At 39.7% G+C, this 24940-nt stretch overlaps 1 protein-coding gene across 1 annotated transcript in view; it reads right to left on the bottom strand.

Annotated features, from left to right (window-relative positions):
- Positions 1–2862: 2862 nt before the first annotated feature.
- Positions 2863–24940, bottom strand: part of LOC106080782 (FMRFamide neuropeptides) — a 38711-nt gene continuing 16633 nt past the window's right edge. The window contains exon 2 of the mRNA XM_013242317.2: positions 2863–4755. Within this exon, the coding sequence (XP_013097771.2) occupies positions 3287–4744 (1458 nt within the window). The 5' untranslated portion in view covers positions 4745–4755 and the 3' untranslated portion in view covers positions 2863–3286. The remainder of the gene's footprint in view (positions 4756–24940) is intronic.

Raw genomic sequence — 24940 nt, 5'->3', positions numbered from 1 at the left:
GACACACGGGGGAAAACTGCAAATTTTCAAATTGTTTAAAAACACTCGGCAAAATAAAATGATTGTAAAAAAGAGATGTTGCCCGCACTTCACCACTCAAAACACTAAGCAAAAATAAACTCAGAGAGATACGAATTACAGTAGTAGCCAACATACACACGTACACACACACACTAGTCCATTATATGGGCTGACGTATAACAATCAAACAGCATAGAAAGTAAAATTAACAAAGCTAAACAATAACAATAGAAGGAGGTGCGGGGGTACAAAGCAAGCAAACACAAATTGAACTTTAGACCTTACAGATTTGTTGCCAAGGAATTGCGTTTTTTTTACATTATTCAGTTAATTATACATATTACACTTTTATGTTTTTTGTATGCTCACATAATCGCAAGAAATTAGCAACTTTTACACAAAATAATGTTCTCTGATTCTCTTACACTCAAAATGTTTTGTTTTTTTTTAACTTCTGCCGACACGTTTTCAAATGAGAATGGAAACACAAACCAGCTGTTGGTGCTCAAAGAGGGTTAGAAGAAGAAGAGAGAGTTTCTGCTTTGTCTTCTTTTTCTTCTTTGTCTTCTTCTTCTAACCCTCTTTGGTTTCTACACCCCAAAGTAAATAACAAAGCGACCAACTGTTGCATTCAGTCAGTGTTGCTACTAGCCCCTGCTAGAGGGCGCTACTTACAAATTGTGACATTTAAATCTCATAGCTGTTGCATTAAAAATCAGTTAATTGATTAAAAGCTATTAAACTTTAACTATTAACTTTATTTGACAATAAAAACAAATCTTTAAAGATTTTAGTAATACAAAATGAAGTCTCCACAGCTACGGCATTGTTGTTGTAGCAGCAAGTTATACACTGAAGCGGCTGCCCGATAAAGGACTCCACCCGGTCAATTCGGTATGTACAACCGGCAGTGTCGTATAATAGTATTTCGTGTATTTATCTTTATTACGCTAGCACCCAGGTTAAATATTCAGATCAGGAAACTTTGCAACAGGGGTGTGATGCCGCCAGAGTGATTTGTTAGTAAATCGAGTACGATTGACTGGCCATATGAATGTTCACAAACGGGACAAAAATCTCTCCCAGCACGAGATGACAATGAGCAACACACTGGTTGGAACTGTGAGCTCCCATTTGAGTGATGTTCATTATCATCACTACAAGCTCATCTACAAATTATCGGGCTCGTCCACAGGTTGTGAATAGTGGAATGCTGCGTACGGAGTAGCTGCTATTGCAGTCGCGGACAATTAGCGAGAGCCTTAGTGAGATGCCGGACGGCACCGTCTCTTGGCTAAATACTGAGTGCCTATTATGCTTGATATGACAAGGCAAGTTATTGGCGCCTTTAAATATCCCTAAGGACCGATCCCTGACTCCATGTGAGTAGAGAATGTACCATGAATGAATGAATGAAAATGAGAATGTACCAATGAATGCTCAAAACACCTGGGCGTTTTGCAGGACAAGAAATTGAACTTAAAATACAACATTTTGGAAAGGGCAAGAAAGGAAATTCTTGTCCTTTTCACCTGCAAGAGAACCATTCGCAAAAGTTGAGGGTTTAAACCGTGTTTTATGCACTGGTTATAGTTATTATTGTTGTTGTAGCACTTTGTTATACATTGAGACGGCAGCCCTTACCGTTGAAAAACTCCTCCACTGAGGACGACAACATCTGATTCACAATCATGGCAACCGGTTGTACGTACCGGGTTAACCCGATGGAGTCTTTCATCGACAAAGGCTGCAACCTCAGTGTATGTGTTCCTTCTTTTTTTTTTGTCACGGAAGAGGCACATTTCGGACTACCTTATACGTATGATTCTGTTTCGTGCCGGGATTGAAAAGAGCCCCGGACCCTGGTACTGTTCGGTTTGTTAAAACCGCCTCCATCATTGGTCGGTGAGGTGAAAACGGTGCATGGAGTGGGTACATTTCTGATCTTGCTCTGGCCTTACGGAAGTATAGTTGCACTGTATATGTTGAAAGGTGCTGTGTGAATATAGACATCAGTAGGTCACAAGCGTCTTCGTTCTATGTGATCCCTTCGAATTGTACCGTGCGGCAATATATACAACAGCAGCACCCCAGCCCCAATGTTACCGGGAAGTTTATCATTCTTGCAATTGTATTGCAATGGTCTCCGAGGCAAGATCGACGAGATAGTAGATTTTATGAGTCGGAAGGTTATTTTCGTTGCAGCGATACAGGAGACAAAGCTGACCAACAGCTGAAGTCTACAGAGTTGTCACGGATACAATACGCTACGTATGGATGGAGGTGGGGGATTGGGCTTCGTGATACACCATTCCGTGTAGTATAGACCAATTTCACCTGCGCCTGGCTATTGTGACTCCTCTTTGGAGTGTATGGGGATAGCAGCCTAGTCCGATACTGCCGAGATAGAGCTATACAACGTATAAATACCGCCGGTTGATTTTTGGGACTCAAGTCAAGCCTTTAGGGCCGACATTAGTGGCCTACTGTCTGGCTCTAGGAGACTTCAATGCGTATCACGTTTCATGACATTCTCCCCTAGGTAACGACCAGCGGTGGATAGCCGACTTTGGTGGCCTACTGATCATTTTTTTAATTCAGAAGTATGTTTCTCCGAGATTTAAAGGCTGCCTGACTGTCTAAGAATCGTCTTTATGAGCCATTCCACCACTGTTTTTCTGCAAGCATATCCGCTTAATACACACTACACAATGGTCGGGTAACCTTCTCGATATGACCATTCCTGGTTCTTCGGAGTACACCCCAAAGCCCACCGGGTCGTCTAGTTTAGAACCATCCATGTTAGAAAAGAAAATGCAACATATGTTTGCCTTTGAAAATATCAACTTAAATTGTGTTTTTATTATTCATTTTCGTTTTTTTCTTCTTCTTCAAACTTTCAATAAATATCTTTGGTTTTTCTTTTCTGGTTAATCATATGAAGAATACAATGTTAAACATGTCTGTTAAAACTAGTTTTTGTTTTCAATAGTTTTTGTTACATAAAAGTGAATTTTTCTATCCAGCCCTGTTGAAAAAAATTCACTCATTTTGGGATTTGTCATCTACATTACGGTAATACTGTATAAAGTTTGCTCTAAAAACTTAATATGAAGTTCACTACTTTATGTCTCTTAAGTATTGTGTGTTGTATATGAATATTAGTATATAAAATATGCTTTACTATTTACATAGATTCCCTAGTCCTGGTTTCTTTTTTGCCATTTAAAATCCATTGACGTTAGCCCGTTGTTTCAAGATCCTATTAATTTGACATTTTAAAAAAATAATCCAACTCTGCGTTTTGTTCGTCTGAAGGCTCCTCGTGTTGTGTAGAGTCGGCCGAGGGCTCATCATCGTTATCGAGATGTTGATCGTGCTGTTGTTCGTGTTTATCGAATAACACTTTGATGGCTTTATCGACAGGATTTTCATTATCGGCATTTTTGTTGGCTTCGTGTATCAGTTTAACCGCCTGCTTCAATTCACTTTTACCCATCTGCTGACTGGAGGTTTTATTTTCTGTTTTCTGGCCACTTTTACCAAAACGCATGAAATCAGAATGCTGGGCAGGTGTTCGGCCAAAGCGCATAAAGTTATCGGGTCTACTGTAGCGAACAAAATTATTTTTCTGATTATCTTGCGCAGAACTACGACCGAAACGCATAAAATCCTGCGCAGAGGAACCTCGGCCGAATCTCATAAAATCTTGGGCTGAGGGGGTTCGGCCGAATCTCATAAAATCTTGACCTGCGGAAGCTCGGCCAAAGCGCATGAAGTCTTGAGGTGAGGGAGAACGACCGAAACGCATAAAGTCCTGGGCAGAGGGGGCTCGGCCAAACCTCATAAAATCTTGTCCTGCTGTTGCTCTGCCAAATCTCATGAAATCTTGTCCCGGTGCTGCTCGGCCGAATCTCATGAAATCTTGTCCCGCTGCTGCTCTACCAAATCTCATGAAATCTTGTCCCGCTGCAGCTCTACCAAATCGCATAAAGTCTTGCCCGGGTGCAGCTCGGCCAAATCGCATAAAATTATCCTGACTCCCGCCTCGTCCAAAACGCATAAAGTCCTGATGTCCAGCTCGCCCGAAACGCATAAAGTCATTGCCGTTTCCTCCATCAGTTGAACGACCAAAGCGCATAAAATTATCATCACCACCATTGCTGCCGCCAACCGAACGACCAAAACGCATGAAATTATCACCTCTGGAATCTCGCACCACTTGATGGCTATGAAAGTCCATACGTGCCAAAGAATTCTTATCGCCATAACCATTTCTGGATATAGGATAATTTTCGTACGATCTTTTGCCCCAGCGCATGGCGTTCTCCTGTAACGATCTTAATCTCTTGATTTCCTCTGGATCCGGCTTGTTATATTTGTTGGTATTGGGATTGGTAAACCTCAAAATAACCGCATTTCGCAAATTATTCACACCAACCCATTGTATGGGTCTAGGGAATTGCAATTCTGTTTCATCCTCTGTAGACTGTATCATAGGTGTATTGTCATCATTGTCTTGAGCCCCGTTAATAAGGGCTGCAATGTCATCTCCATCATTGGAGTTGTTTTCTTCTACATTTGAAAATTCACTGAAAGCATTTGCTGAGAAGTCGGTGTGTAAAGGATTGTCGTCATATGGTGGTATTGTCTCCACAGGATTAGCCAGTGTAGTTATGTGGCAAAATTGTATAGCCAATAGAAGTATGAGAATCGATGTCATGGCGTTGAATTCTACAAGGAAAAATTAAATGTGAAGAGGATTAGATAAAAGGTTGTAAGAATAGGGACATGGTAAATTTTTGGGAGAACTGAAAATGCAACAATAGGTTGCTTATTCAACATCACCTCCACATCCAACATGTGGTTCACTTAAGAAACGACAAGTAAAAGCGTGCTAAGTTCGGCCGGGCCGAGTCTTGGGAACCCACCATTATGGATTCTGCTAAAATATTGGAGCTATATCTAGTTATATACCGAATTGGACCGTACTTGGCGCATTTGTTGAGAGTCATAACAGAACACTATATGTAAAATTTCTGCCAAATCGGATAAAAATCGCGGCTTGTAAGGGCTCAATAAAACAAATCGGGAGATTGGTTTATATGGGAGCTATATCAGGTCCTTGACCGATTTGGGCTGTACTTGGCACAGTTGTTGGAAGTTTCAAACAGAACACTATGTGCAAAATTTCAGCCAAATCGGATGAAAATTGAGGCTTCCAGGGGCTCAAGAAGTCAAATCGGGAGATCGGTTTATATGGGAACCATATCAGGTTCTTGACCAATTTGGACAGTACTTAGCACAGTTGTTGGAAGTTTCAAACAGAACACTATGTGCAAAATTATAGCCAAATCGGATGAAAATTGCTGCTTGTAAGGGCTAAAAAAGTCCAATCGGGAGATCCATTTATATGGGAGCTATATCTTGTTCTTGACCGATTTGAACCGTACTTGGCACAAATTTTGAAAGTCATAACAGAACACTATGTGCAAAATTTTAGCCAAATGGGACAAAAATTGTAGTTTCCATGGGCTCAAGAAATGAAATTGGGAGATCGGTTTATATGGCAGCTATATCAAGTCCTTGACCGATTTGGACCGTACTTGGTACAATTGTTGAAAGTCATAACAGAACACTATGTGCAAAATTTCAGCCAAATGAGAGAAAAATTGTAGCTTCCATGGGCTCAAGAAATCAAATCGGGAGATCGGTTTATATGGGAGCTATATTCAAATCTGAACCGATATGACCCATATGCAATCCCTAATAACATACATCAATATAAAGTAGCTTTGCATAATTTCAAGCGCCTTGCTCTACGCGTTCGACCGCTATCGTGACTTCGATAGACGAACGGACGGACATGGCTAGTTGTAAACAGAATTTCGAGACGATCAAGAATATATATACTTTAAGGGGTCCTAGATCAATATTTCGAGATGTTACAAACGGATTGACTAGGTTAGTATACCCCCATCCTATAGTGGTGGCAATAAAAAGTAAAAGCGTGCTAAATTCGGCCGGGCCGGATCTTATATACGCTCTACCATGGATAGCATTTGTCGAGTTCGTATCTCTAGTAAAGAAGTGCTATGCTATTGGAGCTTTATCAGATTATGGACCGATTTGGGCCATACTTGGTTTGGATGATGGAAATCATAGTAGAAGTCATTGAGAATCATCTATGAATCATTATTTCTTTGACTCGCAATCATTGACAAATTCTTTCGATCAATGAAATGAGTATAAATTTCTTATCCGAATTTGTTTTGATTATACTTCTTGAGCCTCTAGAGGGCGTAATTCTTATACGATTTGTCTAAATTTTGTACAACGACTTCCTATAGCCTTCAATATACCTATCAAATATGGTATGAATCGGTCCATAACCTGATATAGCTTTCATATAAACCCGTCTCCCGATTTAACTTGAGTCCCTATAGGGCCAATTCTTAACCGATTTGGCGGAAATTTTGCACAATGACTTCTACTATGGTATCCAACATCCGAACCAAGTGATTCGAAGCGGTCTAGAATCTGATATAGCTCGAATAGCATAACAACTCTTTTTATACCCTCCACCATAGGATGGGGTCATTACGTTTGTAAGACCTCGAAATAAGCGTCTAAGACCCCATAAGGTATATATATTTTTGATCGTCGTAAAAATCTAACACGCTCTAGGCTTGTCCATCTGTCTGTTGAAATCACGCTACAGTCTTTAAAAATAGAAATATTGAGCTGAAACTTTGCACAGATTCTTCTTTTTTGTCCAAAAGCAGGTTAAGTTCGAAATTAAGCTATATAGGACTATATCTTGATATAGACCCCATATAGACCGATCCGCCGATTTAGGGTCTTAGGCCCATAAAAGCCACAATTTTTATCTGATTTTGCTGAAATTTGGGACTGTGAGTTGTGCTAGGCCACTCCACATCTTGATATATCTGCCATATAGACCGATCTATCGATTTAAGTTTTCGTCCCATTAAAGACGCATTTATTGTCCGATTTTCCCAACATTTGGGACAGTGAGATGTTCTTGACTCCTTTCTGCAATTTGGCCCAGATCGGTCCAGATTTGGATATAGCTCCCATATAGACCGATCTCTCGATTTAAGGTCTTGAGCCCACAAAAGGTGCGTTTATTGTCCGATTTCGCCGAAATTTTGGGACAGTGAGCAGTGTTAGTCTCTCCGACATCTTTCTGCAATTTGGCCTAGATTGGTCCAGATTTGGATATCGCTGTCATATAGACCGATCTCTCGTTTTAAGGTTTTGGTCCCTTAAAAGACGCATTTAATGTTCGATTTCGCCGAAAATTTGGGACAGTGGGTTGTGTTAGGCCTTTCAACAGATTTGGATAAAGCTGCCTATAGACCGATTTCCCGGTTTGACTCCTTGAGACCTTACAAGCAGCAATTTTTGTCCGATTTGGCTGAAATTTTGCACATAGTGTTCTGTTATGACTTCCAACAAATGTGCCTAGTACGGTCTAAATCGGTCTATAAGCTGGTATAGCTGCCATATAAACCGATCTTCCTATTTGATTTCTTGAGCCCTTACAAGCCGAGATTTTTATCTGATTTGGCTGAAATTTTGTACATAGTGTTCTGTTAAATCGGTATATAACCAGATATAGCACCCATATTTTAGCAGAATCCATGATGGTGGGTTCCCAAGATTCGGCCCGGCCGAACTTAAAACGTTCTTACTTGTTTTTGCTTATAAAGAGGTACCGGACATAGAACTTGACAAATGCGATCCATATATAAGATTCGGTCCGGCCGAACTTTGCACGCATTTACTTGTTTTTCTTTGTTAGGTCCATTTGCTTTTGGGCCACAGTGTTAAAATCAATTCAAGTTGAATTCTTGCTGTTAAACAATTAAAAAAACAATGATTAAAGAAAATTTTTGGGGGCATGAGTAGTGTTTATTTGGTTAATAAATTAAAGAAACGCATACAAACCAAATTACAAAATTAGAAAAAAAAAACATTGTCATTTGCTACTGTGTCAGATTTTTTTGAAGATGTTTTGAAAACTTTTTTGACTTCTTTGATTCATTCCACTTTGGTACTTTGTAAATTTAAATGTCTTAAACAATTTTCCAATTGGCAAAAATGTCAGCATATTTTCTGCCACTTCATTAACATTTATGATGTTAGTTTTTTATGACTTTTGATTTCTTGCGGCATTTTTATGTTTCAAAGCATGTGTGTCGAATGGGTCATTAAAAGGGTTAACACGCGGAAAAGCAGATGTCTAGTTTTTACACTTCGCTTGGATGTTGAAAGTTATAACAGAATCCAAAATGCAATATTTGTGGGAAATTGGATGAGAATTGAGATCTCCGAAAATGATGATCGGTATATACGTGAGCAATACAGAACTTTGGACTGTTTAGATTCGGAATGTCAAAGCTTGTTTGTTAAAATGCATTTGACAGAAAGACGAATTGATGGACAGACAACGTTGAATGGAGTAAGAATGTCATGGCGATCCAGAATGTGAGTAATTCATAGAGTCCTAGATCTCCCATCTGTGTGGAGAGGATTATTCTAAATATATGGACAGACAGACTTACGGAAAGACATGGCAATATTGTTTTAAAACATGGTTCTGGGTCCATCCATATACTACCTATTTTTGGTTTGGTGTCACAATCAAGTGCATAACAAAAAATGCTAACCGCCTCCTTAGATATTTTTTTTAAGTGTAGTTTGGCTATACGCTGTAGTTGCAATTGTTTTGTACAATGTCATAAAAATTTAAAAATCATAATTTATGCCAACATCATTGTCTTTTTTAAGATGTGTGTAAGTAAGTGATTTTTTCAACATTTTGTCAATATTTTTATTTGAGCCAATATAATTTTGTCAATATAATTTACTGTGCTGTCCAACTGGCAATGCGTATCCAAATGCAGGCAACAGTGGATCTCAATTGGTCGTGACTTATCCAAAGGTTAATATTTGTCCAGCTATAAACTTTAACATGGCCTAGGCTTTATGCTGCAACAGGTACAAAAGTGCTTAGTTCGACCGGGCCGAATCTTGGCAGCGCACGAATATGAATTCTGCTCAAAATTGCCACAAATGAACTCAGTTCAAGCACATGTGTACTTTACATAACAAGTTTCTACCATATCAGGCAAAAATTTAAGTTCATAGGGGCCTTAGAAGGCTTATCGGAATATCGGTGTATATGGGAGCTATATCAGGTTATAGACTTATTTGGACAATGCTTACCTTGGATGTTGAAAATCATAAAAAACACTATGTGCAAAGGTTAGCATGTCCGCCTATGACGCTGAACGCCTGGGTTCGAATCCTGGCGAGACGATAAGAAAAAAATTTCAGCGGTGGTTTTCCCCTCCTAATGCTGGCAACATTTGTAACATGTAAATCTTCTCTCCAAAGAGGTGTCGCACTGCGGCACGCCGTTCGGACTCAGCTATTAATCAGCCTTATCATTGAGCTTAAATTTGAATCGGATTGCACTCTTTGATATGTGAGAAGTTTGCCCCTGTTCCTTAGTGGAATGTTCATGGGCAAAATTAGCAATGTGCAAAATTTCAACCAATCGGTTAACAATCGCGGCTTCCAGAAGCTCAAGATGTCAAATTCGAAGATCGGTTTTTATGAGAGCTATATCAGGTTATACCCCGAATTGTACCACACTTGACATGATTGTTGGATATCGATAACAGAACACTACGCGTAAAATGCCAGCTAAAATTTCCGTTTTTAGGGGCTTAAGTAGTGGAAAGAGCCCTTTATATGGTAATTATATTCAAATCTGAAACGATATAGCCCTGGGTGTGGATATCAAATTCGTGTTCTAATATCAAACACCTTTTATTTGTAGCATTAAATTTTGTGCATCAGATGGTGTCGTCCTCAGTGCGGCTGTGATGCACAAACAAGCCATCCTTTGGATCCGGTTAAGTATTGAGCAGTAGGTGGACTTTTGAAGCTCCGTCCACCAGACCACAACACCATATAGCATTATTAGTCTGACAACTGCAGTAAATAACTTATTTACGCTGGAATTTGAAACCAAGCGTTCGGCGTCATGGGCGGACATGCTAACCTCTGCGCCACGGTGGCCTCCGCCTAAGACAACTCATTGAACCAAATTTCAGTGAAATCGGTTATTTTTCATTGGAAACCAGATATTCGACTTCTTGGGCGGACATGCTAACTTCTGCGCCACGGTGGCCTCTGCCTAACACAACTCATTGAGCCAAATTTCACCGAAATCGGTTAATGGTGCTTTAATGGGCCCAAGAACTCAAATCGGGAGATATGTCTAAATGGAGGCTATATCAGAATAAAGTCCAATATAGCTCATCTTCGAACTCAAACTGCCAATGGATGAAGAAAGCGTGATTTCAATAGACAGACGGATGGACATGTCTAGGTCGTTCTAGATTTTACGACGGCCTTTATACGACAATACTTTGTAGAGACAGAAATGGATATTTTGATGCGTTGCAAACGAAATGACAAAATCAATATACCTCGATTCTTCGGTGGTGGGTATAAAGAATTATTAAACGCGTTAAAGCGTGCTAAGTTCGGCTGGGTCGAATCTTTTATACAATCCACCATGGATCGCATTTGTCAAGTTCTTTTCCCGGCATCTCTATAATAAAAGAAAAGATTTGCTCTGATATTAGAGCGATATCAAGTTATGGTCCGATTCGGACCATAATTAAATTATATGTCGGAGGATCAGGTTATAAGCAGATTCACGTATGTTGATGGCCATTAGAGGAGCCGTCGTACAAAATTTCAGACAAATCGGATTATAATTGCAACCTCTAGAGGCTCAAGAAGTCATGATCCCAGATCGGTTTATATGGTAGCTATATCAGGTTATAGACTTATTTGAACCATATTTGGCACAGTTGTTGGAAGTCATGACAAAACACTTCATGCAAAATTTCAGCTAAATCGGATAGGAATTGCGCTCTCTAGAGGCTCAAGAATTCAAGACCCCAGATCGGTTTATATGACAGCTATATCAGGTTATGGACTGATTTCAACCATACATAGAACAGTTGTTGGAAATAATAACCAAACACGTCATGGCAAATTTCAGCCAAATCAGATAAAAATTACGCGTTCTAGTGGCTCAAGAAGTCCAGATTCAAGACGGTTTATATGGCAGCTATATAAGGATATGGACCGATTTCAACCATACTTAGCACAGTTGTTGGAAGTCATAGCGAAACAGGTCGTACAAAATTTCAGCCAATTCGGATAACAATTGCGCCCTCTAGTGTCTCAAGAAGTCAAAATCCAAGATCGGTTTATATGGCAGCTACATCAAAACATGGACCGATATGGCTCATTTACAATCCCAACTGATCTATACTAAAAAGAAGTATTTGCGTAAAATTTCAAGCGGCTAGCTTTTCTCCTCCGAAAGTTAGCGTGCTTTCGACAGACGGACGAACAGGCGGACAGACAGACATGGCTAGATCGACATAAAATGTCATGGCGATCAAGAATTTATATACTTTTTGGGGTCTCAGACGAATATTTAGAGTGGTTAGAAACAGAATGACGAAATTAGAATCCTAATGTGGAGGGTATAAAAAACTTGTACCATATGAAACATGGTGGGAGGTTTATAAGATTCGGCCTGGCCGAATTTAACGAGCTTTTACCTGTAATGTTTACCATCTCACTATGCAGAGTGTCGCATGTTCTCGCCAGTATTTGAGACGTTCTGGAGTAACCACCGTCTCTTTTGTTCTTATCATCTCCATTATAGTTTTCAGCCTGTTATGATTTAGCCATGAGTTAATGCAATCATGGCTACGTTAGTAACAACAAGTAAAAGCGTGCTAAGTTCGGCCGGGCCGAATCTTATATACCCTTCACCATGGATCGCATTTGTCGAGATCTTTTCCCGGCATCTCTTCTTAGGCAAAAAAGGGATTTAAGAAAAAATAAAAGAAATGTCAGCCAATTCGAATAAGAATAGCGCCCTTTGGGGGCTCAAGAAGTAAAATAGAGATCGATTTATATGGGAGCTGTATCGGGCTATAAACAGATTCAGACCATAATAACACCCATGTGTTGATAGTCATGAGAGAATCCGTCGTACAAAATTTCAGGCAAATCGGATAATAATTGCGACCTCTAGAGACTCAAGAAGTCAAGATCCCACTTCGGTTTATATGGCAGCAATATCAGGTTGTCAGCCGATTTGGACCTTTTTTGACACAGTTGTTGAAAGTAAGAATAAAATACGTTTTGCAAAAATTCAGCCAAATCGGATAGGAATTGCACCCTCTATAAGCTCAAGAAGTCAAGACCCAAGATCGGTTTATATGACAGCTATATCAGGTTATGGACCGATTTGAGCCATACTTGGCACAGTTATTAGATATCATAACAAAACACGTCGTGCAAAATTTCATCTCAATCGGATGAGAATTGCGCCGTCTACAGGCTCAAGAAGTCAAGACCCAAGATCGGTTTATATGGCAGCTATATCAATACATGGACCCAATCCCAATCGACCTTCACTAATAAAAACTATTTGTGCAAAATTTAAAGCGGCTAGCTTTATCCCTTCGAAAGTTTGCGTGCTTTCGACAGACAGACGGACGGACGGACAGATGAGAATTGCGAGCTCTATTGGCTCAAGAAGTCAAGATCCAAGATCGGGTTATATGACAGCTATACCTGATTATGAACCGATTTAAATTATACTTAGCACAGTTATTGGAAGTGAAAACACCACGTGCAAAATTTTAGTCAAATCGGACGAGAATTGCGCCCTCTAGAGGCTCAAGAAATCAAGACCCATGATCGGTTTATATGGCAGCTGTATCAAAACATGGACCCAATCCCAACCGACCTATACTAATAAAAATTATTTGTGCAAAATTTCAAGCGGCTAGCTTTACTCCTTCGAAAGTTAGCGTGCTTTTGACAGACAGACGGACGGACGGACAGATGAGAATTGCAACTCTATTGGCTCAAGAAGTCAAGACCCATGATCGGTTTATATGGCAGCTGTATCAAAACATGGACCCAATCCCAACCGACCTGTACTAATAAAAATTATTTGTGCAAAATTTCAAGCGGCTAGCTTTACTCCTTCGAAAGTTAGCGTGCTTTCGACAGACAGACGGACGGACGGACAGATGAGAATTGCAACTCTATTGACTCAAGAAGTCAAGACCCAAGATCGGTTTATATGGCAGCTATACCAGATTATGAACTTATTTGAATTATACTTAACACAGTTATTAGAAGTGATACGAAAACACCACGTGCAAAATTTCAGTTAAATCGGACGAGAATTGCGCCCTCTAGAGGCTCAAGAAGTCAAGACCCAAGATCGGTTTATATGGCAGCTATATCAAAACATAGACCGATTTGGCCCATTTACATATCCCAACCGACCTAAACTAATTAAAAGTATTCGTGCAAAATTTCAAGCGGCTAGCTGTATTCCATCGAAAGTTAGCGTGCTTTCGACAGACAGACGAACGGACGGACATGGCTAGATCGACTTAAAATGACATGACGATCAAGAATATATTGGGTTGCCCAAAAAGTAATTGCGGGTTTTTTCAAAGAAAGTAAATGCATTTTTAATAAAACTTAAAATGAACTTTAATCAAATATACTTTTTTTACACTTTTTTTTTCTAAAGCAAGCTAAAAGTGACAGCTGATAACTGACAGAAGAAAGAATGCAATTACAGAGTCACAAGCTGTGAAAAAATTTGTCAACGCCGACTATATGAAAAATCCGCAATTACTTTTTGGGCAACCCAATATATACTTTATGGGGTCTCAGACGCATATTTCGAGATGTTACAAACAGAATGACAAAATTAGTATACCTCCATGCTATGGTGGAGGGTATAAAAATCAAAAATGCACCGAATTTATTTGAATGTGCCCTTGAGGAATCATATTGAACTACTCTACCATCAATGACACTCAACTTCATACATAGAGGCACAGACGCTCAAATAACGAAATGTGTGCACATCCACAATAGGTGTTCATTAAAGGATACAACCAAACACCCAAAAAAAAACCATGTAGGCTGCCAAAAAAACTTAAAGAGTGAGCGGAAAAGTTAGATAGTAGGAGCTACCGCTTGCCTTAGGATAATAGAAAATAATTTGTGGTTTGTATTATGGCTCCATTAGTTTCAATGCGGAAGTCATTTGCACTGCAAACATTCGCCCATACTTCCATACTCGCGTTATGCAATAAACGACATAATAATTTCATATTTCCATTGAAAAGTAGTAGTCTCATATAAGCAGACACATAAACACACGACGCGGGGTTTTCCCTATTCTAGCGTATCCGGTTGAAATAAGGATAATATTGTGGTGCAAAGTTACACTTTAGCCTGCCATGGCACAAAACAAACGGTAGCATCGAAGGATTTTATGAAAGTGCTAAATATTAATTAATTATAACAAATATTATCATTTAACGATGCTTACAGCAACGCCTCGAGAATATGGATGCATATGGTCGCTAAGATGTAGCCATGTGTAGCAGATTAGAAAGTATGTGTGAATACACCTTTTTTATCTAGGTGTTAAATTCAACAAATTCCATAACGCTGGAGTGTCTTGAAGCTCTTTAAAAAGGAGGTGTAGACTGTGCCAAAAGTGTTTCTTCAATGTTAAGAAAACATTGCTTGCAAAGGTTTAAAGAATTAATGTAAATTATCAAAGGGACAATAGAACAAATTAGCTGCGTCTAATCGAACATTTTTTGGAGAAAAAAAAATTGGAGAATTTCTGTAAGATTTATTTTAATTTGCCATATTTGATGATGTCGCTCTTTTACAACGCAACAAGCACGATGCATTTGCACCTGTTGAAAACTTTTTCAAACTGTTAAAAAGTCTACGAAAATTAACTGCTATAAATTGGCTATAGTGAGAGTTGTTCTTTTTAAGCATACCTCTGAGTTTAGTTATGTGATACCACAAGAGCATGAGAAGATTGTATGGGAAGTAGAGTAATAATAAGCATGCTAAGTTCGGCCGGGCCGAATCTTATATACCCTCCACTATGGATCGCATTTGTCGAGATCTTTGCGCGGATATGCTATTGGAGCTATATCAAGTTATAGTCCGATTCGGACCATAAATGAATTGATTCTTGAAGACCATAGTAGAAGCCATTTTGTAATAATTCACTCCATTCGGATAAGAATTGCCCTTTGTAGGGGCTCAAGAAACAAAATAAGGAGACCGGTTTATATGGATGCTGAATCAGGCTATAGATCGATTCAGATCATATTGGACACGTATGTTGAAGGTCACGGGAGAAGCCGTTGTACAAAATTTCTGCCAAATCAGATGAGAATTCCGCCCTCTAGAGGTTTAAGAAATCAAGATCCGAAATGACAGCTATATGAGGTTATGTAAATATTTGCGTGATGGTAAGCACTGCTATTGGAAGTCATAACAAAACACCTCATGCAAAATTTCAACCAAATCGGATAAGAATTGCGCCCTCTAGAGGCTAAAGAAGTCAAGATTCAAGATCGGTTTATATGGCAGCAATATCAAAACATTGGCCGATTTGAACCATACGTAGTACGGTTGTTGGAAGTCATAAGGAAACAGCCAAATAAATTTCAGCCAAATTGGATAGGAATCGCGCCCTGTAGAGACTCAAGAAGTCCAAATTTAAGATCGGTTTTTATGACAGCTATATCAGGATATAGACCGATTTCAATCATACTTAACACAGTTGTTGGAAGTCATAACGAAACACGTCACGCAAAATTTGAGCCAAATAGAATAGGAATTTCGCCCTCTAGAGGCTCAAGAAATTTTGACCCCAGATCGGTTTATATGACAGCTATATTAGGCTATAGACCGATTTGAACCATACCTAACACAGTTGTTGGAAGTCATATCGATACACGTTGTGCAAAATTTCAGTCAAATCGGGTAGGAATTGCGCCCTCTAGAGGCTCAAGACATTATGACCCCAGATCGGTTTATATGACGGCCATATTAGGTTATAGACCGATTTCAATCATACCTAACAGAGTTGTTGGAAGTCATAGCGAAATACGTTTCAGCCAAATCGGTTAGGAATTGCCCCAGATCGGTTTATATGACAGCTATATCAGGTTATGAACAGATTTCAACCATACTTAGCAAAGTTGTTGGAAGTCAGAATTGCTCCTTGTAGGGGCTCAAGAAGCAGAATCGGGAGACCGGTTTAAATGGAAGCAGAATGGAATGGAAGCTATAGATCGATTCAGACCATATTGGACACGTATGCGAAATATCATGAGAGAAGCAGTTGTACAAATATTCAGCCAAATCGGATGTGAATTGCGCCCTCTAGAGGCTCAAGAAGTCAAAATCCCAGATCGGTGTATATGACAGATATATCACGTTATGGACCGATTTAAATCATACTTAACAAAGTTGTTGGAAATCATAACAAAACACCTCATGGTAAATTTCAGCCAAATCGGATAAGAATTGCGCCCACTCGTGCCTCAAGATCCAAAATCGGTTAATATAGTATCTATATCAAACCATGGACCATTAAATCCCAACCGACTTGCACTAATTAGAAGTACTTTTGCAAAATTTCAAGCGGCTAGCTTGACTCCGACGGACAGAATGTATACTTTATGGGGTTTTAGACCAATATTTCGAGGAGTTACAAACAGAATGACAAAATTAATATACCCCCATTCTATGGTGGAGGCAGATAAAAAAATACGGCAGATAAAAAAAATAGTTGAAGGGAAGGAAATTGATTTTCGGGAAAAGGATAGCATTGTACCATACCAGGTTAAGGAAATAGATAAGCCATACAAATAGGAGCGTCCTTAAATATTAAGCTCATGTTCAATCAAAGACTTTCAATTAGGGCTCATCATTACCGCCTTTTTTGTAAAGGAAGCTTTGAGGAGCTTTCAACCACTTAGCACAGTTGTTGGAAGTCATAACAGAACACTATCTGCAAAATTTCATCCAAATCGGAGAAAAATTGCGCCTTTCAGGGGCTTAAGAAATCAAATCGAAAGATCGGTTTATATGGGCAGTTCTGTTATGACTTCGAACTAGGCAAGTATTGGTTGCCCAAAAAGTAATTGCGGAATTTTTAAAAGAAAGTAAATGCATTTTTAATAAGACTTAGAATGAACTTTAATCAAATATACTTTTTTTACACTTTTTTTCTAAAGCAGGCTAAAAGTAACAGCTGATAACTGACAGAAGAAAGAATGCAATTACAGCGTCACAAGCTGTGAAAAAATTTGTCAACGCCGACTATATGAAAAATCCGAAATTACTTTTTGGGCAACCCAATAGTTCGAAGTCATAACAGAACACTATCTGCAAAATTTTAGCCAAATGCGACAAAAATTGTGGTTTCCCGAGTCTCAAGAAGTCAAATCAGGACATGGATTTATATGGGGCTATATCCGGTTATAGACCGATTTGGACGGTACTTAGCACAGTCGTTGGAAGCCATTACGGAACACTATGCGCCAAATTTCATACAAATCGGACAAAAACTGCGGCTTCCAGGGGTTGAAGAAGTCAAATTGAGAGAATGGTTTATATGGGTGTTATATCCAAATCTGAACCGATGTGGCTCATTTGCAATCCCCCACGACCTACATCAAAAGTAAGCATATGTGCAAAATTTCAAGCGGCTAGCTTTACGCGTTCGACCGCTATCGGAGGGACATGGCTAGATCGACTCAGAATGTCGAGACGACCAAGAATATATATGGGGTCTTAGATCAATTTTTCGAGGTGTTACAAACGAAATGACTAGATAAGTGTACCTCACCATTCTAAGGTGGTGGGTATAAAAAAAATTATTTTTAAAATAAATGGGCTTTCTCATCGTTGTCAAAGAAATACCGAAATTATGATTTGAGTCAATACTCGTATACTATTTTGATGTGGTGTTCCCATTTTCGTCTTACATTCACTCATAACACCGCCATAGGCAAAGACGATGTTAAGAGCGGTGGTACACGAAGCACACTCATATCAGAGTTGTGACCATAACACCGCATCAATTGCGGTGGCGATACTTACTAACACCGCATTTTTATGAGTATAAAGCAAATCAAAAAAAAATCCCCAGCGCTTGCAGTTCTCTGATTAGCACACCCTCCATCCCAATGAGAATGGGTAGAGATGGGCGATGGGAATTTACGCAGGTAAATTGGGTAAATACCCGGGAATTTGTAATTTTGCAGATATCTTGGGTATAAAAACATTTTGCAAACAATTGTTAATGATTTCGTATTCTTTGTATATAAACCTGATCTTCTGATCTCATAAAATCAGATTTTAGTTTTATATAGCCCCTGTATAGACTGATCTCCAGACTTAAAGCCTTGAGGCAATAAATTGGTCATTTCAAATCCGATATTGGGCACAGTGAGTTCTGGTAGACTCCTATCCATTTCTGTGAAGTGTGGTTCAGATCGCACTATATTTGGATATAGCTGCCCTATAGGTCGACCACCCGATCTCCCGATATATGGTATTGAGGCCATAAAAGATCCATTTATTACTCGAATTCGATGAAATTTGGCACAGTGTATTCTGGTAGATCCTTGTCCATTCCTGTCAAATTTGGTCTAGATCGGACCATATTTGGATATAGCTGCCATATAGACCGATCTCCCGATATAGTGTAATGAGCCAATAAAAGGAGCATTTTTTATCCTATTTCGATTAAATTTGGCACAGCTAGTTGTGGTACCCCTCTTAACACTTTTGTTTAATACCGTCCATATCTGATCATATTTGGATATAGCTGCTATATAGAACGATCTCCCGATATAGAGTGTTGAGTCCATAAAGGGAGCATTTTTCATCCGATTTGAAATTTGAAACGGTGCGTGTTGATAGACATTTACACATTTTTGGCGAACATCGTCCAGATCGGACCATATTTGGATATAGCTGCCATATATTGGGTTGCCCAAAAAGTAATTGCGGGTTTTTCATATAGCCGGCGTTAACAAATTTTTCACAGCTTGTGACTCTGTAATTGCATTCTTTCTTCTGTCAGTTATCAGCTGTTACTTATAGCTTTCTTTAGAAAAAAAAGTGTAAAAAAAGTATATTTGATTAAAGTTCATTCTAAGTTTTATTAAAAATGCATTTACTTTCTTTTAAAGAATAGATCGATCTTCCGATGTAGAGTATTGAGCCCATAAAAGTAGCATTTTCATCCGATTATAAATACCCAAAAAAGCGTTGGGTATTTACCCGGTAGAAACCTATCTCTGATTCGTGCAGCTTGCAACTCGTTTTTTGATCGACTCAGAGCAATAGTCGAGCCAAAAGCAGGTCATATCGAGCAAAAGTTATTGGATTCCGAAATTTAGATTACTTTCATAAATTTCTGCCATTTTAATAAATAATATTTTCACACAAAAAATAGTGATTGTTTCAATTGATAAGAAATTATTTCAGCTACCCTGTATCATTCAGGACTGATTTTTTGCCTACATTATTCCTTTAGAAATGCAAACATCGAAACCTTAAAATTTTGAAAAAAAATCCCCAACATTCTGCAATTTCATTGACCGGTTAATAAGGCCATATGTTATAGTCTGAAAAAACTCTGTTTCAATTTTTCGATATTGGTGAGATTCTTTAGTATTTCCGATGTAGGGGTCAACTACGGGACGTACTAGGTGGCTAATCGGACTCAACATTCCACATTTCATTGACCGGTTAATAAGACCATATGTTATAGTCTGAAAAAAAACTCCGATTCAATCTTTCGATCTTAGCCTGAGTGATTGTTCCAGGTAAAATGCCTCTATTGGTCTTGTTACTCTTAAAATTAGATGAAGTTTTTAAATTTTTACGATATAACGTAAAATCATTCAACTGATAGGGAGAGGGGGTGTTAAATTTCATTGCCTTCCTCTGAAGTGACAGACACCGTTCGCGTGTTAATTGAAATGAAACAAAAACATGTGAGCTTGCAGAACGAACATCGATAACATCGTTATCCTTTACACATATTAAGGAATATATTGCGAGTTTCTTTCAATGTAAGTGATGCTGCTGATGCCCTTTGATGTAGAAATCACTTCTACACCAACCTACCTTACCATCGTATTTGGGAGTTTTAAATCATAATCATTAAGGTTAACAGGACGAAAATACTCTTACGAATAACTCTGCATTTTGACATGTTTTGCATGAAATATGATATTTTGTAAATAATCGACTTTGAATGTATCTGTAGGTGTGTGAATGTGTTGGATTGTTGCTGCGGGTATATGTTACAGGTCTTATGTATGCTTTTAATTGAGTGTGATTTTGATATAAATATATATTCATTTGTGTTCTTTTTTTATTTTGTTTTTAAGATTTGATTAGAAGAGGCTGAACTGAATTCTTGAAGAATCCCTGTAGTAAATGGATTAATGGTAATGGCATTGTGACGCAGCAACATAACAAATAAACCAAAAACATTCATGTACGGCCTCACACTAGGTTAGGTTGAAAAGAGGGTGCAGATATTAATCCACCCCATGCCAATATGGCCATACACCTAAGCCAATAATCGGCTTGTTGTGCGCTCTAAAAACTATAAAGTAACGTCTAAAAACAAAATTTCAAGTTAGGAATTCCGTGCTACTTACAAAATCCTTAATTGTTTACAATACCACTCCCCTAAGTTGGTTCATGCCTGGTATTGTGTCTCCACCCAAGTGCCGGTATCTGTTAGACGCGAAAGCCGGGCAATGACAAAGGAAATACTCCAACACCTCATCACCTTCCCCGTATGCCCTACACATGCTATCACTTACCGCACCGATTTTACATAAGTGAGCTCGAAGTCCTATGTGTCCCGTTATGATACCAATAGCAATACTGACCTCCTTCTTACTTCCTTTCAGTAAAAGCCTCGTTTTCTCACGATCTCGATCCCCCCCATAGGATTTTCGCCGTCCTACCGACCGTTTCACAGTTCCACAATGATGCATGCGCATTCGTCGCCCACTCCCTTAACTCGGACTGCGTCGACCCGAAAGCTTAAGGTTAACCAAGTTTATTGACGGTAGTCCTCTGGCCTCCACTGTCAAATCATCTGCTTTCTCATTCCCAGTAACTCCGCAATGGCCAGGCACTCAAACGATGCGGATCGTGTCATCCTCAGAGAAGGCGTTAATCTCTTTTTTACATTCCAACACTGTCCGTGACCTTACCTTCCTGGTTGTTATTGCCCTAATGGCCTGTTTACTGTCCGTAAAGATGATCATACTCGACGTCCTCGCGTTAACACCACACCACCTGAGGCATTCCGTGATCGCCCGGATCTCCGCCTGTAGGATCGTATTATGATCAGGTAGTCTAAAACAGATCTCAGTCCCTGGGTTCTCAATGTAGACCCCCAGGCCTACACTGTCATATAGCTTTGATCCATCCGTGTAACATGATCTTCCAGCTGGCAATACTAGGGTTCCTTCAATCCAAGACTGTGCCGCTGGCAGCAGTGCCTCGCACTCGACCTCAAGGTTCATTTCAGGTATCCGATCGGATACCTCTTCCCTTCCTTCCATCCAGATTTCCTATAGTCGCCTCGATTATACCGCAATGGTATGAGCTGCTCCCATCCTCAATTCATTCTCCCATCGCCTTAAGTCTCAAAGCCGCAATGGCTACCTCACACTTCATCTGTATGTCAATGGGTCGAATATCTAGAATGGTCTCCAGTGCCCTAGTAGGAGTGGTCCACGTTCTCTGAACCTGTTGTATAATGCTAACCTTGCACTTTTTCTCCATAGCAGTCCACCAAACTACTGAGGTGTAAGTAAGTATTGGTCTAATGACGCTACTGTAGAGCAAGTGGGCTACATAGTGCCCAACATCTGTGAGCCTTCTCGGTACGCTTCTGAATATGACACTTCCAATTCAGTTCTCTGTCCAAGATCACACCTAAGTATTCGATTGGACAACATCGAAATAGTTTATTGAGCAAACATGGTGCATCAAATTGATCCACCTTCGTCTTCCCCGTAAACATGTTTCAGTCTTCTCAGGGTTAACATTGAGACCTCTGGGTCTAGCCCAGTCATGTGCCATATGCAAGACGCTTTCGACCCTTCTGCATAGCTGGTTCGGTTCCTTACCCCCTAGATGTTTTATAACATCGTCCGTGTAGCAGACGGGTTCAAATCCCTCCTCAGTCAGCATCCGTAATAGGTCATTTATGGTGGTCACCCATAGAATAAAAAAGCCCCCTGTGGCATGCCTTGTGCCACTTTCTCTCTTATATTGTCATGGGACACACAATTTATCCACCTGTTACTTAGGTTAGATTTAGGATAGGTTTAAGTGGCAGTCTGCCATCAGACTCAGACGTTTTCCTCTATTGTGATACCACAGGAACAGAAGAAGGAAGATGCCCTCTAGTTACTACCGTTGAACCATCCAGATCGCTTTAAAAAGCCCAATAACTTGCGAATGTTCACATCCGCTAAATCAATGTTCTCAAAGAAATGAGAAACTAAAGTAGAATTCCTTCTAACTGCTGGTGCGGGACGAACTCACAGAAGGTGTTCTATAGTCTTTTCTTTCTCGATTTCTCTACAGCTTCTGCAAAAGTCGTTGCTGGTAACCTTCAGTCTGTCAGCATGTTTTCCGATTAGACAGTGACCTGTCATGACGGACACAATGATTGAGACGTCTGTTCTAGCCAATGACAGCAAAGCAGAAGACCTCTTCAAGTCTAGATGAGGCCACATAGTTTTGAAATGCTCACAGCCACCTCTTTGTAACCATCTATCATTCGTTGGCCTTCAGGCCTACTCCTGAAAATTTAGCTTACATGTAGCTAGAGGCATACCCACAGATTCCGATGCCCCTGGAGTGTGTAAGGTAGTTCCTAGTGTCGCAAGCTCGTCTGCTTTAAAATTCCCTGAGATATCTGTGGCCCGGCACCCAGAACAGGTGAATTTTGAACTGTTCAGCTATCTCGTTGAGAGATCTGCGGCAGTTAAGGACGGTTTTTGTATTCAGAAACACGTTCTCCAGGGATTTAATGGCTGCCTGGCTGTCTGAGAAGATATTTATGTCAATCGTCGTAATGACATGACGACATTACAGTGTGCTTGATATACACTGCAGTGGTCGGGTAACCTATTCGATATGACTAGTTCTTAGATCTTTAGAGTACACGCCAAAGCCCACCTGGTCGTTTAGTTTGGCACCATCCGTATAGAAGTCTATGTAACTTCTGTTACCAGAGATATCGAAGTTCCAATCGGTTCTATCAGGAATAGTGGTACAGTACTGTACCACCTGTTCCTTAGCATATGGTTTAACCAATCTCTAAAGACCGGGTTCACCCGGTACTGATCTAAGGATTGGATAAGTGTGTCGGTCCATACATTGTTAAAAGCCCCCTTGATGTCAATGCATACCGCCAGTGTGTACGTTTTGGCAACGAAGGATTCTTCTATTTCATGCAGAACCTTAACTTGCCCAATACTTCTTCTGAGTAGTCTTCCGAATTTTGTCCAGTTGGTTTTCACTTTATTCTGTAAGCTTGTCGGATTCGGCGCTGGCCGGCGCTGGCTGCAGATCCTCGGCTGAGTAACAGTGTTACAGCAAACAAGTATAAATATTTCCCATGATCATCCCACTAAGGAACAGAGGCAAACTTCTCACATATGAAGGAGTGCAGTCTGATTCAAGTTAAAGCTCAATGATAAGTGGCCTCCTTTTTATAGCCGAGTCCGAACGGCGTGCCGCATTGCGACACCTCTTTGGAGAGAAGTTTTTACATGGTATAGGACCTCACAAATATTGCCAGCATTAGCATACCAGTGTTAGCATAGAATAATTGGTAGTTGATATGGTTTAGTCCAATATGAATATGAATCTTGCCCTTGTTGATTTTCTCCATCAGAGCGTAGCAGTCTCGCTCAGGTGGAGGTTTATTTGGAATACCTCAATCATTGGTCCTCCAGTAGGTAGGTGAGGATCTCATTGTCTGCTGCCTGTTCTTTAGACTACATTGACTTTCCTGTCACTGCGCTGCCTGATGATATAGTATTAGATTCTTTCTAAAATTTGTTAAAAGAAAAAATAACAAACAAGTAAAAGCGTGCTAAGTTCGGCCGGGCCGAATCTTATATACCCTCCACCATGGAGCGCATTTGTCAAGTTCCTTTCCCGGCATCTCTTCTTAGGCAAAAATGATATAAGAAAAGATTTGCTCTGCTATTAGAGCGATATTGAGATATGATCCGGTTTAGACAACAATTAAATTATATGTTGGAGACCTGTGTAAAATGTCAGCCAATTCGAATAAAAATTGCGCCCTTTGGGGGCTCAAGACGTAAAATAGAGAGATCGATTTATATGGGAGCTGCATCGGGCTATAGACCGATTCCGACCATAATAAACACGTATGTTGATGGTCATGAGAGGATCCGTCGTACAAAATTTCATTCCAATCGGATAAGAATTGCGCTCTCTAGAAGCTCAAGAAATCAAGACCCAATATCGGTTTATATGGCAGCTATATCAGGTTATTGACCGATTTGAACCATACTTGGCACATTCGTTGGATATCATAACAAAACATGTGGTGCAAAATTTCATTCCAATCGGATAAGAATTGCGCACTCTAGAGGCTCAAGAAGTCAAGACCCAAGATCGGTTTATATGACAGCTATACCAGGTTATATACCGATTTGAACCATACTTAGGACAGTTGTTAGAAGTGATACTAAAACACTATGTGCAAAATTTCTACTATTAATGTATGATTATTATACGCTATACCAGGGATGGAAAAGTCAGTTCTTTAGTTCTTTTTCAGTATTTTTTCCACCCGTGTAGTATCGTAGTACCCCCACGACCGATTTAG

This window comes from Stomoxys calcitrans, chromosome 5 (assembly GCF_963082655.1).
Source record: "Stomoxys calcitrans chromosome 5, idStoCalc2.1, whole genome shotgun sequence".
Classification (NCBI taxonomy): Eukaryota; Metazoa; Arthropoda; class Insecta; order Diptera; family Muscidae; genus Stomoxys; species Stomoxys calcitrans.
The sequence above is the reverse complement of the archived record's forward strand: the minus strand, read 5'-3'. Positions and strand labels throughout refer to the sequence as shown.